General features: G+C 34.2%; 1 protein-coding gene across 1 annotated transcript; it reads left to right on the top strand.

Annotated features, from left to right (window-relative positions):
• Nucleotides 1-10,022: 10,022 nt before the first annotated feature.
• LOC126706067 (uncharacterized) lies at nucleotides 10,023-10,982 on the top strand. The gene is made up of 2 exons (XM_050405330.1): nucleotides 10,023-10,334; nucleotides 10,464-10,982. Exons 1-2 carry the CDS (start codon nucleotides 10,023-10,025, stop codon nucleotides 10,980-10,982), a joined length of 831 nt encoding a protein of 276 aa, XP_050261287.1.
• The last annotated feature ends 3,986 nt before the right edge of the window (nucleotides 10,983-14,968 follow it).

The raw sequence follows: 14,968 nt of genomic DNA, 5'->3' as shown, positions 1-14,968 counted from the left end.
ACTCTTGCTAGGATAAAATAAATCTTTTTTTTTTTTTTTGAGAAACAAATCTTTTTATTATTATTATTATATAGAAATAGTTTCAATTCATGGCATTCGCTCTAGATGATCTTTTTTTCAATCACAAGAGACTTTACCAATTGAGCTAACTGAAATCCACTAAAACTAAATATATAATAATTAAGGGCTTGTTTGGTTAGCTGAAAAAACACCACTTTTGTTTTCATTTTCAGTTTTTAGTGGGTTTCATCACTAAAAAACCAGTTTGGTTTTGACATTTGTATTTAGTTTTTATTTTCAATATCTTAAAAGTTGAATTTTGAATACAAAAAAATGAATACAACTTTTCAACATTTTCGTTTCTCTATGAATATGAATACAGGCATATTCATAAATATTATGAAGACAAAAAATTACTTTTTTTTTAGTGATGTGATGTGTGTGAGTGAGAAAATTTACTTTAAAAAAAAAAATAGAAGACAATGACCAAATTAACCCGGGTATAATGTATTCTATATCCAAATTATGTATTCAAAACAACTTACCAAATATTACCAAATGTGAATATAGAAAAAACAAATGAAAAGTGAATACACCACTTTTTAAAACCAAATAGACGATAAATGATTAAGATAACTTTATGTAGGTCACATTAAAACTCATAAGGATGATTTTTTTACATTATCTCACTTGGCTCATGTGACATTTGAATACCTTGATGAGTGACTATAATTCAGCATAATATTACTCATACCAAAATGCTCTCACTCAAATAAATAATTCAAAACATGAATCATGGTGATGATACCCTAAATTATAATAAGTATTTCCTTCCATGTTTTACAATATGGTATTCTTAGTATGAGTATTTTTATGAAGGGTACCATTTTAGAAAATTTTTATGAAAAATTAAAAAAAAAAAAAAAAGACTAACTTTTTTGATCACTTTTTTCAATTTATTCAACAACTTTTTCAATTTTTCATAAAACGTTTCCTAGAATTAATAATTAATGTATGCCCTACCAGATTATTCTTAAAAAAAAAAAAGGTAAAGTGCAAAGCGCACCCCTTAAGTTTGGAAGTGTTTGAATTTTACATCCTAAAATTTCAGAATTTTGATTTTGCCTTCTAACATTCTTTGTTATTTGGATTGTTAACCCGTCAGTTTTTCGCTAATTTGTAAGTTAACTATCACATTTGCTAATTGGACCAATTAAATTGCGACACTTGTTATTAACTACTCTGTGTCATTATTTTTTGATAAGACTCCATGTCATTATCTATACTACTATTTAAGGAGTTTCTCCTATTTGGATTCCTCAATATCGATACCCAAAATATCCTAAACTTTACTAGTTTGTAAAGCTTAAATAGTAGGGTTAGACATGTAAAATTACTAATTTAAAAAGTCCTAAGTTTTAGACAAATTTGAAAAAACATTGCCTACAAAATAGATAAAGAGTGTGAGGTTTTTTTTTTTTTTAGAATAAAATATTAGAAATGTGTGTTAGAATAAGTGGGTTAGTGGGAGTGTTTCTATTTTGTAGGCAATGTTTTTTCAAATATATCTAAAATTTAGGACTTTTTAAATTAGTAATTTTACATGTCTAATCTTACTATTTAAGCTTTACAAACTGATAAATTTGAGAATATTTTGGGTATCGAAATTGAGGAATCCAAACAGGAGAAGCCCCTTAAATAATAGTATAGATAATAACACCAAATAATAATTACGAACTTTCCTAAACTAAGTGTATGTTTGGAAAAAATAATTTTTGCCAACTTATTTTACTATTCAGGTTATTTTTGCTACTATTTATGAGTCCTATTGCACTTTTTTTGGTATTGTTCATAGGTTCTATTGTACTATTTCAGTTAACTTTTACCTTTATCTACCGTACTTTTAGCAAAAAATTTTCAGTTTCAGCAAAATAAGCGGATCTCAAACAGACCCTAAAAGTTGAAAATTGTGATCATCCCCAACTCTAATTCTTTGGTGGTAGTGGACCTTGTCGGTGGAGTTTTGGAAAGAGAAAGCAGAGTGGAATGGGTCTAAGGAGCCTTTCATTTTTGGTAATATCATTGTTATTGCTGTTTATATCAATCGCAAGAGCTGAATTTGTTTGGATGCCAAACTTGGTCACTGGTCATCATCAGATTTGGAACTGCACTTTTGAGGACCTTTGATTCTTTTGGGGAAGAACACACTCATATTGTTCTTCCAAAATTTTAGTAAAAAAAAAATTAATTTAATTGCTTTCTTTAATTAGATTTTAGGATTTATTTTCAGTATTTTAAAGATTTTTAAAAGTTATTTTATTACATATAATAAATAATCCACATGTCACAATTTGATTGAACCCACTGATGCATGTTGTAAGTTGATGTGGCACTTAACTAACACATCAGAAGAATAAAAATAAAAATAAACTAACAGAGGCTAAAAATCCAAACAACATATAATGTTAAGGTCCAAAATCCAAATTCTAAAATTTTCTAGTGTAGAATTTAAATACTCTCAAATTTTAGAAGTGCATTTTGCAATTTATCTTAAAATAAAATAAAATAAAAAATAAAAAATGATAGCTCCCCCTACCGCTAACATCCAATATAGGTACAAAGACTCGACAAGGTAAGGTTTGGTCCCTCGTTAATAATTGAGAAAGAAAAAAAAAAAGGAAAGAAATGTTAGATCAGTGTCTTTTACCCAAAAAAAAAAAAAAGAAAAGAAAAAAAGATAGAGCAGTGTTACAAATTATGAAAACTAAAGTTGGAGCAACTCGAGGAGACTGGAACTTTCGTCTCCCCCTGTTGTTGACATCGTCGACCTCGAATAAGGATAAAGAGTAAAAGGCTAGACGATGTATAAAGTTTTGGTCCCACATAAATAATAATTGAGCACTCTTTTCTTAAAAAAAGAAAAAGAAAAAGAAAAAGTAATAATAAAGCAATGTTACAAATTATGAAAACTAACTTTAGCTCAGCTCAAGAAAGTTACCGAGAAGTGGGTTCTAATTAGCTCAGTTGGTAAATTTTTGTCTATATCAAAAACTAATGGTTGTATAAAAGATTTGGAGTTTAATCCTCGTCTACACCAAAAACTGATTGGTGTCTTAGTCTAATAAGAAAGAGCTATTATCAAGAGCGGATACCATAAGTTGAAACTCTCTCTTAAAAAGAAAGTTACCGAGAAGGAGACTAAAAGCTAGGTCTGTAAATAAATAAAACTATGCTGGAGTTTGGTTTGGAAAAAGATTTGTTATCAAACAAGCTAAGCTTAAGCCTAAATTTAGACTTAACTATTAAACGAGATGAGGCAAATATAATAATGTATTCATGAACAAACTTGTAAATATGAGTCTATTTAATTATATATAGTAGTAATGTTATACATTTACATGTAAATTTGTTTTAAAATTATCATTCATTTCTCAATTTTCATCACTCATTACTTAGTAGCGGCTTCAGGAATTTTTTTCAGTGTGGTCATTAAAAAACTTAAATTAAACAAAATTTAATAAAATAAAATATATCACAAAAAAGTGCAAATACATAAATCTTTAAAATTTTATTTTACGAGTTTTCATATTTTAAATTGATGTATTATAGTTTCGTTATCAATTCTGAAAACTCACTTACTGTATAAAATACTTGTGAATGTTTAGACCCCCTAAAAACAAATTTTCAAAAGTAAGCTTATATTCAAACAATATATGTGTGGAATATGAAATATAAGCAATACCCAAAATAGCAAACTACTTTAAGCCAATAATTAATCACATCTAATAGAAATTAAAAGGTAAGAGTAAGGGAAAGAGAGATGCAAATACAAGATAACACTGGCACGTGTTATCAAAGAGGAAACCGAAGAACTCGGCGAAAAACCTCTCCACTGCCTTCCAAGCGGTAAATGATTCACTAGAAAATCAGTTGGGATACATGAATAGCAATAGACCCTCCAAGCCTAATCTACCTAGTGCACCTAAGCCCTCCAAGCTTCTTGCTCCAACAAGGTTACGCCGAACCGTGTCTTCTCTAGCTTATTAGATCCCACAATTAGCCCATTACATCAACCAAAATGAATTGTTTCTCTCTTGAACTGCTTTCCAAACACCAAGAGCCTTCCCACTATTTTGAATTTGGTGAGGTAAGGATTTGGGTTATGATCCTCTCATGGGTATGACAATAGAGAGGATGAGAGTAGAGGAATTTGGAGAATTAAACGTACAAGATTGTGGATGAATCAATCTTGTTTTTCTCTAGGGTTTTTCTCTCAAAATTCTCTTTGGAAGCTCTCTATATTTCGTGGGTATAAGGGTATTTATAATAGAGTATGAGATGGAATGTGAAAAGTTACTTTTCAACAAAACAGGGTGTACAGGCGAGTCACTTGCGACTAGGATGAGTCGTGAGTTCCAGTCGCCAGTTACCAGACTAGTCCAGATTGTACTTTTTGTCCTGTAGTGATCCAACTGTCCTGACTCTTTATCTTCCTATATGCTTCACATGTGTGCTTCATTTTGGTGAGTCACCACTCGCGAGTCAGTCGCGAGTCACCTTTTTGTTGCACACTCTTGATCAAATCTTCACACATTCTCACACACAACTCTTACATTATTCCCACCTAAATACAGGGTTTTTAAATGCTGAATTACACGCAAATTTGACATGGAATAAAACCAACACATAGTTGAATATGTTGGTTTTTAGACCCCTTAAACAATTGATTAAATCTAGGTAATTAGCCAAGTTGTTACTTAGTCCAATTAAACAAGTTTAGGTTATCAAAATAATAAAGATCAAATCATGCAAAGCAGCGGAAAATAAATAACACACGATATGATCACCTAGGAAACCAAACCGGTAAAAACCTGGGGAGGATTTGACCTAGCTATCCTCAAGGTAAACTTGAATCCACTATCAGAAAGAATCGAAGTTCATACAAAAGGACTTACAAGCACTCCCGCTCGACTTCCTAATGCTACCAACTAGTAGAACTTACTGACACGACCACGTGCAAGCTCCGAATCCACGGACTCCTTCTTTCTTGGATTCCCACCAGCTACAAGCACCCCCGCTTGTGTATTCTTTAAACTTTAATGGCAGTAACTGTTTTGATCATCAAGGTGTAGAGAATATCTCCTCCTTGAAAACCCTAAGTTTGTGTAAAGGAAAACTCCTCTAGATCTCAAAAGAGATTTACACAAACCGCAATATGAGCAACCTTAGAGAACTCTTGGGTACAAAACCCTAGATCTATAAAAGAGGCACAAGATGCACTCTAATCTCTCTAAACGGCTCTTGAAAAACGTTCTAGGGTTTCCCTTATATATAGGAGAGTTTTACTTGAACCCTAATACGTTTAAGTAGAGTTTGGGCTGAACTGGAACTCTGCAGAAAAATAAATCTGCACGTGGTTCGATCGATCGAGTCTAATTTTCAATCGATCGAGCCTTGCAGATTTAGTCCAATAAATTCTGCAATCACTCGATTCCAATTTTACAAATAAACATACTTTGAGCAAGTCTAAACCTAGACTCTATGTTTTGATCATGGTTTGCCAATACAATACAAATTGAAATTCTAATACATTAGTTCCTAATTTCTTAGAACCTAACAGAATATATTCAACTTTACAAATTTTATCAACTGCATCATTTTCAATGTATACAACCAAACAGTCATTAAACTACTGATATCTCATCCAATTACGAACATCTTGCCTAATAAGTAACATTATAAACAAAATACATAATCTTTTTTTATGATGTCTTCCAACCAATTTTTGTATTCTTTAAACTAATTAGTATTAAATCAACGCAATGCTCCATTAATTTCTTTTTTAGGGAAATCATGGCCAAGAAGTTGACAAAAACCTCTTTGTAAATATGCTCTTCTTATTTCAACCTGATCATTAGGATGAAGAGATGAGACATTTTCTCATAGCCTATGATCTGAAAGAAAATTATGAAAGTCAATAAAGTTTTGCTTAGAATATTAATCTTGCAATACAAGTGATTTCTTATAAGAAATTTATTCATGGTGCAAAATAATAAAGGGTAAACTATAAGTTCATTCAATATATTCAATTTAGGCATTCAACTGTTATTAATCATATTCGATAAAGTATTCAGGCATTACTTAATTTAGTGCATATGCGTATATATAAAATATATCACATAAATCCAACAAATTCAACTAATGATTAAAATAAACACTAATAGACTAGACATTTGAAAATGTGTGTCTTTTGAGAACATAATTTAAAAATTACAATTAAAAATTTGATTTGGGCTAAATTGTATTTGTTTGGACAATTTTTTAGAATTGTTACGTTCGCAACATTTTCACAATACTTTTACAACAAATCCTAGATAAGTAGTTTTTACTAGTTCTAATTTGAACCTACCATAGAAATCACTTTTTTGTCCACCAATAACAACTTGTAACAATTTACTACTTAAGATTTATTTGTGAAATTGTTGTGAAAATATTGTAAAAATTGCATTTTTTGAAATTCTTCGGTTCAACCTTCAGTGGACCAAAATTTTGGAGAGATCAAATTTTATTTTTAATGGACTCAAATTTTTATTTAGGGTGTTCAAGTTTTTTTCAGAGTGGTCAAGATTTTTTTCTAGGGTGGTCAATAACCCATATTAATTTAAAATTCAAAAATTTTAAGGTATTAATAAAAAAAAAATAAAAAAATCAATTCAGGGTGGTCATGTGACCACCCTGAGTAACATGTAGAGCTGCCAGTGTCAGTACTCAAAAATTGTGGACCCCATTAGTACAACTTTCGTTTGGTTTGATGCTCATTACTGTTTTCATTACTCAAAATATTTTCATCACTCATTACTCACTTATTATTCTCTCTCTCTCTCTCTCTCTCTCTCTCTCTCTCATTTTTTTTTTCTCTTTTGTGTGCATTTTTTATGTTTTGTATACTTTAGGTTGATGAATTTGTGTGTTCATAAGAACTTTACTTTAGGTTGATGCATACTCCTACAAATAAATTAACTAGGATTAAATTGTATTTCATGCTCCAAACTTTTCGGTTTTTTGTTTTAAAGTTTTTTTTTTTTTTTTTTAATTATTAAATGCTATTATATTGCATCATAAAGATAGTATATAAGAATTGTGGGGTCATGGGCCCAGATCATACAATTGGGCTTTGGGCCTAGGGTCCTAGCCGAGGATAAAGGGCCGTCCGAGGATGGGTAAGTATAGTCAAGGAAACCCATGCTAGTGGATAAGGAAGACAATATTGAATATAATGGCCTAGGAGTTTGTGCCGAGGATGAATTTGTCCTCGGCTAGTCAAGGCCGAGGTCCGTAAAGGATGCCTGCCATCTAGAGGTGCGATCCATGAAGTTCTAGAAATATGGATAAGCCTTGTAGGAACAAAAGACAGAGAAGAATCTCAAAATATCTTGGGAAGAGCTGCTGTCACCGCATTGAATGCACCCTAGCTAGCTCCTTGGCCGCATTAATGAGGAAGTGACCACTACACAGTATTATTGCAGCCTTACAACCACCCCAGAAGACTTCTAGAGGGGGCTGATGGGACAAGTATCGAGATAAACCATCATCTATCCATGTGTAGGGTAGAGATGAATGAAGATATGTAGTATAAATAAGAGTAGAGACCCCAGAGATCGGGGGGGGGGGGGGGGGGACAACCCGTCCTCCCAGCCATGGTGTCCTATAAACAGGGAGAATAAGAAGAGCATAGAGCTCCCCAGACTCCTCGGACGAGATTCATTGACCGGAGCCAACCCGAACTACCGTCCGGTGACCAAGGCCTAGCCTTTCAAACCCACACTCTACAAATGATATTGTTTGGGCCATTTTACGTGCGAACCCAATATCGTTTTGGGTCGTTACAAATCGAGTCCTTACAAGAATATAAAGTTATTTAATTACATAGCATGACTTGGATAATTTGGTGTGACTATATCGTTTATTCGGACTATTTTTCTTCTCAACTTATTTTCTATAGCTATATTAGGGTTCCCCTCTTTGAATAAGACTTTTTTCAAGTTTAAAAATACCCTCACCATTACACAATGACTTTTCCTACAAATGTTTTAGGATTAGCGTCAATAACGTCACACTATTCTCCAAAAAATTCATTTGATTGAATTAGACTTTTATGTGATTCAAAAAAATACCATTATTAATAAATAGTGAATTCTCTTAGAATTAGGAGCAATAATTTCTGTAAGGACTCGATTTGTAACGACCCAAAACGATATTGGGTTCGCACGTAAAAAGGCCCAAACAATATCATTTGTAGAGCGTGGGTTTGAAAGGCTAGGCCTTGGTCACCGGACGGTAGTTCGGGTTGGCTCCGGTCAATGAATCTCGTCCGAGGAGTCTGGGGAGCTCTATGCTCTTCTTATTCTCCCTGTTTATAGGACACCATGGCTGGGAGGACGGGTTGTCCCCCCCGATCTCTAGGGTCTCTATTCTTATTTATACTACATATCTTCCTTCGTCTCTACCCTACACATGGATAGATGGTGGTTTATCTCGATACTTGTCCCATCAGCCCCCTCTAGAAGTCTTCTGGGGTGGTTGTAAGGCTGCAATAATACTGTGTAGTGGTCACTTTCTCATTAATGCGGCCAAGGAGCTAGCTAGGGTGCATTCAATGCGGTGACAGCAGCTTTTCCCAAGATATTTTGGGATTCTTCTCTGTCTTTTGTTCCTACAAGGCTTATCCATATTTCTAGAACTTCATGGATCGCACCTCTAGATGGCAGGCATCCTTTACGGACCTCGGCCTTGACTAGCCGAGGACAAATTCATCCTCGGCACAAACTCCTAGGCCATTATATTCAATATTGTCTTCCTTATCCACTAGCATGGGTTTCCTTGACTATACTTACCCATCCTCGGATGGCCCCTTATCCTCGGCTAGGACCCTAGGCCCAAAGCCCAATTGTATGATCTGGGCCCATGACCCCACAATTTCAAATAAAAAATTTAAAACACACGTTTTCTACAAAACCTACAGCTACTATTGTTTTGAATTCAAAAACAGAACTCCTAAAATTTAGGTTTTTTTTTTCTTCACATTCATCTTTTTTTCCCCTAAAATTTAGCCATTTTTTTATTCCTAATAAAATATCTCCAGTTAAAATATTTAATAATATAAAAAAATTAAAAGAACTCCTAAAATTCAGGCTTCTTTCCCCTCACATTCATCTCATTTTTCCTAAAATTTAGCATTTTTTTTATTATTCCTTTTTCATCCAAATAAAACACCTCAGGTTAAAAATAAAAAAAATACTACTCATTTAAAAAATAATTACTTATCCTTATCCCAATTTTTTCTCTATATCACTTTTATTATTATTGCAGAGGCCCCACTACACTTTCAAATATACATTTAAAAAAGAAATTATAGTTACAGCTTATCTCTAAAGTTTATCACATTATCTTTAAAAAAAAAAAATTTCATGTCATAGGTAGTTCGAATTAATATAAAGTTACCTTTCTTGGATTGGATTTTTTTGTGGTTCCAAAACATCCTCATCAATAAACGATAATTTCTCTTAAAAAATAAGGTCATAAATGTCAAATACCACTCAACCTCCCCCTTAAAACATGAACTCATTCAATACACAATCATTCACCTCAAGTCTCCTTATCTATTTTGGCGATTGCAAACATGTCACAGTACTCTCCTGTATAAGGTGTACAAAGCTCGTTACTTCCCCCAGGGTGACTTCCTTACAGTTGAACTTGGGAATAATCCATCCTTTGCATGGCGAAGCATCTTCTCAGCTCAAAGTATTGTGCATAAAGGGTATCGGTGGCAGGTTGGGAATGGAGCGTCAATTGATATCAGAAGGGATAAATGGCTGCCTAGTCCGGACACTTTCAAACTCATCAGCCCTCCAGTGGCGCTACCAATGGGAATGACAGTTGACAACTTAATTGACCCACACCATGGCACTTGGCAGAGAGATTTGATTTAGCACACTTTTTCTCCAGATGATGCACGGTCAATTATGAGCATTCCATTGAGCTCTAGGCTACCCCCAGATCGGCTAATATGGGCATACACTTCCAAAGGCAATTTTACGGTTCGAAGTGCTTATAAGATAGCCTTGTCTTCTTCTTCGGATCAGAGAACTGACAGTTCCAGCAGTGGAAATCGTAGTAGCTTTTGGAAAAATCTCTGGCGATTAAATGTCCCAAATAAAGTTAAGTCATTTGCTTGGCGAGCAAGTCGTAATATTTTACCTACAAAGGACAATTTGTGTCATCGGAAAGTCCTTAATGATCCGATTTGCGAAGCATGTGGGTTAGGCGCTGAATCCGTTGGTCACCTATTCTGGAGTTGTGACTGAGCTCAGGAAGTATGGAAGTTATCAGGAATTCCGTTTGATAATTGTGGGGTACACTTGCGAGACTTCATTGATCTCTTGTGGCATCTACAATTCTCTTAGCGAGTGGGTAATGAATTGTTGGAACTTGTAATAACAGTTGCCTGGAGTATGTGGTTTAACAGGAATGCAGTCCGACAAGGAAAGGCACGACAAATGGCAGCAACGATTCTGCAGAAGGCACGACTGTTGCTTGAGGAGTTTCAGCTTGCCAACTTCCAACCTTCACAGCCGATGATGCATGTTAGGGAACAGTGGACCAACCCTTCTCCGCCATGGTACAAGGTCAACGTCGATGGAGCAGTTTTTGAGGCCCAACAGGCATCGAGTGTGGGGGTCATCATCAGAGACCATGGTGGCCTGGTAGCAGCAGCCTTGAGCAAGAAGGTGTTCTGTCCTTTGGGTCCTTTAGAAGCTGAGGCTAAAGCTCTGGAGGAAGCTGTGGACTTCGCTTGGGATGTTGGTATAAGGGATGTTCATTTTGAATGTGATTCAAAAATGATCGTAGATGCTATGCTCGGTGCTAGCTGTCCTCAAGCATCCATCTATAACATCATTATAGGCATTGGTCAGAAGGTATAGGCATTTAGGTCATTCCAGTTTTCACATGTTAAGCGAACAGGGAACCGGCCAGCTCACATATTGGCTCAACATGCCAAGAATATTGACAATTATGTAACTTGGATAGAGGAAAATCCAGACTTTATTGAGTCTGCCTTGGCTCAAGATATACTGCTTTTATCTTCTTCTTAATAAAGTTACTGTATTTTCATCAAAAAAAAAAAAAAAGTCTCCTTATCTATTTAATTTTTAGTATAGGTCTATCATTTGAATATAACTTTATAGTATATTTAGAGGTATTTTTAATCATTTTAGGAATTTTCTATGCAATTGATTTGATTTCTCTTTTGAGGTATGTGATTTTGGCTAATACGAGTATTAATTGTATTTGTGTAATTTAACAAGATATTTCCACCATATTATTTTTATCTAGAGTAGCACAATTTTGTTGGTATTGTTTTGTTCATAATTTCTTGATCTTATTCCTTCTCAAAACAAAAATTTCTCGATCTTATAAACATATTTTTGCATTCCAAATATAAAAGAATGACAATGAAAATTGAAACAATTCATCTTTTAATTTTTAATGAACTCACCCCATTAATTGATGCCATATGATACTAATTAATATTCATATGAATCTATTCCTTGCATTCTCCCCATAAACATTTTTGGTAGCATTTCTCTTTTTGGTAGTTCAATAAAAAAAATCTAACTATTGATCCAATGACGAAGACAGTTATGCTCATGTCAAAATTTTCATAAACATTTTTTGTAGTCCCAATAGAAAAATATGAATATGAAAATATATACTAATATAAAATAGAATATGGTCCCATGTATAAAGTTGGTATTATTCCTACTACTTCTTGAAAATGTCTTTGTTGACAAATATTTATAAGCTTATAAATATGTAAGACTCATGCAAAGCAATGAAAATGAACATAGAAATATGTATTGATTATATATGCCCAAAAAAAAATGTATTGATTATAATATAATTATAAATTTAATAATGAAGAAAAAAAATTTTCTCACATAAACATTTTAGGTAGTCCAAGTAAAATAGAATTTCAATATTACTCTCTGTACTTCTTAAAACTATTTCGGTAAATAAAGTTAAAAAGTAGTTGAAATAGTACAGTGAGACCCATAAATAGTACCAAAAAGTGCATTGAGATTCATGAATAATAACAAAAATAAGTTGAATAGTAAAAAAAACTGTTTTTTTAATTCAGTACTAAACACACACTAAGACTAGTAAAAACTGAAAAAGTAAAGACTACTTTTTTTTTTTTTTTTTTTTGGGGGGGGGGGGGGGGGGGGGGGGGAGGTGGGGGACTGAATAGTATAAAGACTGGACAACTAAAGTCTCGGTCCCATGCACGTATATAGTTGAGCATTCCTTTAAAAAAAAAAAAAAAAAAACAAAGAGGAAAGTAATAATACAGTAATAAAGTCTACAAATTATGAAAACTAAAGGAGATCTCAGATCTGGAAATCCCGGCTCCGCCCCACGTTTTTCACTTTTTCTCAGCAAAGAAAAAAAAAGTTTCCACCCCACGTGATGTCAGAAATAATTAGAGATATTTGGTGCTTTTGTCTAATCCACCGAAAGCAGTCCAAATCAGACCTATTGTTAATAAATTATTTTAAAAAAATTTGACACAATTTTTATGAAAAATATAAAAAAATTAGTATAAAAAAATGACAAAATTTGGCTATAAACTTAATTTAAGTATATTACTTTCTTTGAAAATTTTAATATAACTACATATTTTGAAAATTTAATTGTTAGAGTGCATATTTTGTATACTTTTAACACACATGTCAAATTTTGTGTCAATAGGATGTTATTTACTATATAATCCATCAATTTATTTTTTATGTATAATTTTAGATTACAAAATCTTGCAATTTAAATAATTAATTGATAACATAGCTATTATTTTTTATTTTCTTGAAATTTTGTAAATATGGAGAATATAAGAAGAAATGTAATCCAATGGTGGATTTATCAGAATTCATATCTAATAAAAAAATTGTGGGGCCCAATAATTTGTGACCCTGGCCCGTTTTTACATTGGGACCCAAGGCTCGATCCGAGGAAGGGTATAGCCGAGGAGGAAGGCCCGATCCAAGGAGGGGTATAGCCAAGGAGGGGTAATATAAGCCTAAATAGTCTCGAGATGCCGCCGAGGATGATTCTGTCCTCGGTGGCGTCCAAGGTCCTCCTGGAAGAAAGGGTAAAAACGGTATAGGAACAGTTTGAAAAAAATCTAAAATATCTATGTCAATAAAGAGGAAGACGCTGGATAGAATAACAGCTAAGGACAAAAGGAAAGCTGCCATTACTGCCATTCAACGCTCTGCACCTAACAGAGCCATGCTCTTCAGCCTTTACAACTACCCCCAACCACTTTGGGTATGGGCTGATGGGACAAGTAACAGTCCTGGAAAGTTGAACCTACACGTGGACGATGGATAAGGGATACAAGCTAACATAAAAGGGGAAGACGGAATCCGGAGAAGAGGCTGGGAAAAAAGGCCAAGAACGAGAGCCTCCCAGCCCGCCTCCAGGAGAAGGACTCCTCGAGTGAACACGATTTAATTCTATATGAACATCATGACAAACCATCCTCCGGTGACCAAAGCCTAGCCTTTCAAACCCATGCTTTACAAATGATATTGTTTGGGCCTTTTTACGTGTGAACCCAATATTGTTTTGGGTCGTTACAAATTGAGTTCTTACAAAGATATTGAGCAATGTTGTAGCCTTAGGCTACAACCAAGTTTGTAGCCAAATTTTGTCAAAAAAAAAAAAAATTGCTTTATCATTTTTCCATTAAATATTTCTAAAAATAATTCAAAAATTAATGCTCTTAGAGCATCGATTAAATTTTCCAAAAAATAACGAAAGTAGTGAGCCCAAAATAGAAGTAATAACATTTACAATTACTCATCCTAAAAACATAAATATTTCTCCTGCTTGGTCTGGGGTAATAATTCTGTTTAAGAGAATCTCATGTGATCTTTGGAACGTAGAAATAAGAGTATAATTCATTAATTCTCGTATGGATCCCGAAAATCTTCCTAATAATTTGGGAGATATCTTCTTGATCTTCATCTTCATTTGATTTTTGGGCTAATGCTTTTAATAATTGCTTTCTTATATTCTTTCTTTGATTGAGCAATTAAAGGAAATGAATAGAAAAGGAGAACTTAACTCAAGATTCAAGGAGAAAAATGGAAAATATATATTCATTCCAGTATTCCACACTAATGGCTTAAGCCTGTACAAGATTATATAGGGTTGTAAATGAAATAAGTTGTTCATAAACAACTCAGGTTTGGTTCAATAAAAAGTTCGTTCATATATATATTGTGGGGTCATGGGCCCAGATCATACAATTGGGTTTTGGGCCTAGGGTCCTAGCCGAGGATAAGTGGCCGTCTGAGGATGGGTAAGTATAGTCAAGGAAACCCATGCTAGTGGATAAGGAAGACAATATTGAATATAATGGCCTAGGAGTTTGTGACGAGGATGAATTTGTCCTCGGCTAGTCAAGGCCGAGGTCCGTAAAGGATGCCTGCCATCTAGAGGTGTGATCCATGAAGTTTTAGAAATGTGGATAAGCTTTGTAGGAACAAAAGATAGAGAAGAATCCCAAAATATCTTGGGAAAAGCTGCTGTCACCGCATTGAATGCACCCTAGCTAGTTCCCTGGCCGCATTAATGAGGAAGTGACCACTACACAGTATTATTGCAGCCTTACAACCACCCCAGAAGACTTCTAGAGGGGGCTGATGGGACAAGTATCGGGATAAACCATCATCTATCCATATGTAGGGTAGAGATGAAGGAAGATATGTAGTATAAATAAGAGTAGAGACCCCAGAGATCGGGGGGGGGGGGGGACAACCCGTCCTCCCAGCCATGGTGTCCTATAAACAGGGAGAATAAGAAGAGCATAGAGCTCCCCAGACTCCTCGGACGAGATTCATTG

Source organism: Quercus robur, chromosome 2 (genome assembly GCF_932294415.1).
Source record: "Quercus robur chromosome 2, dhQueRobu3.1, whole genome shotgun sequence".
NCBI lineage: Eukaryota > Viridiplantae > Streptophyta > Magnoliopsida > Fagales > Fagaceae > Quercus > Quercus robur.
Note: the sequence above shows the minus strand (reverse complement) of the source record. Positions and strands in the feature narration are given on the sequence as shown.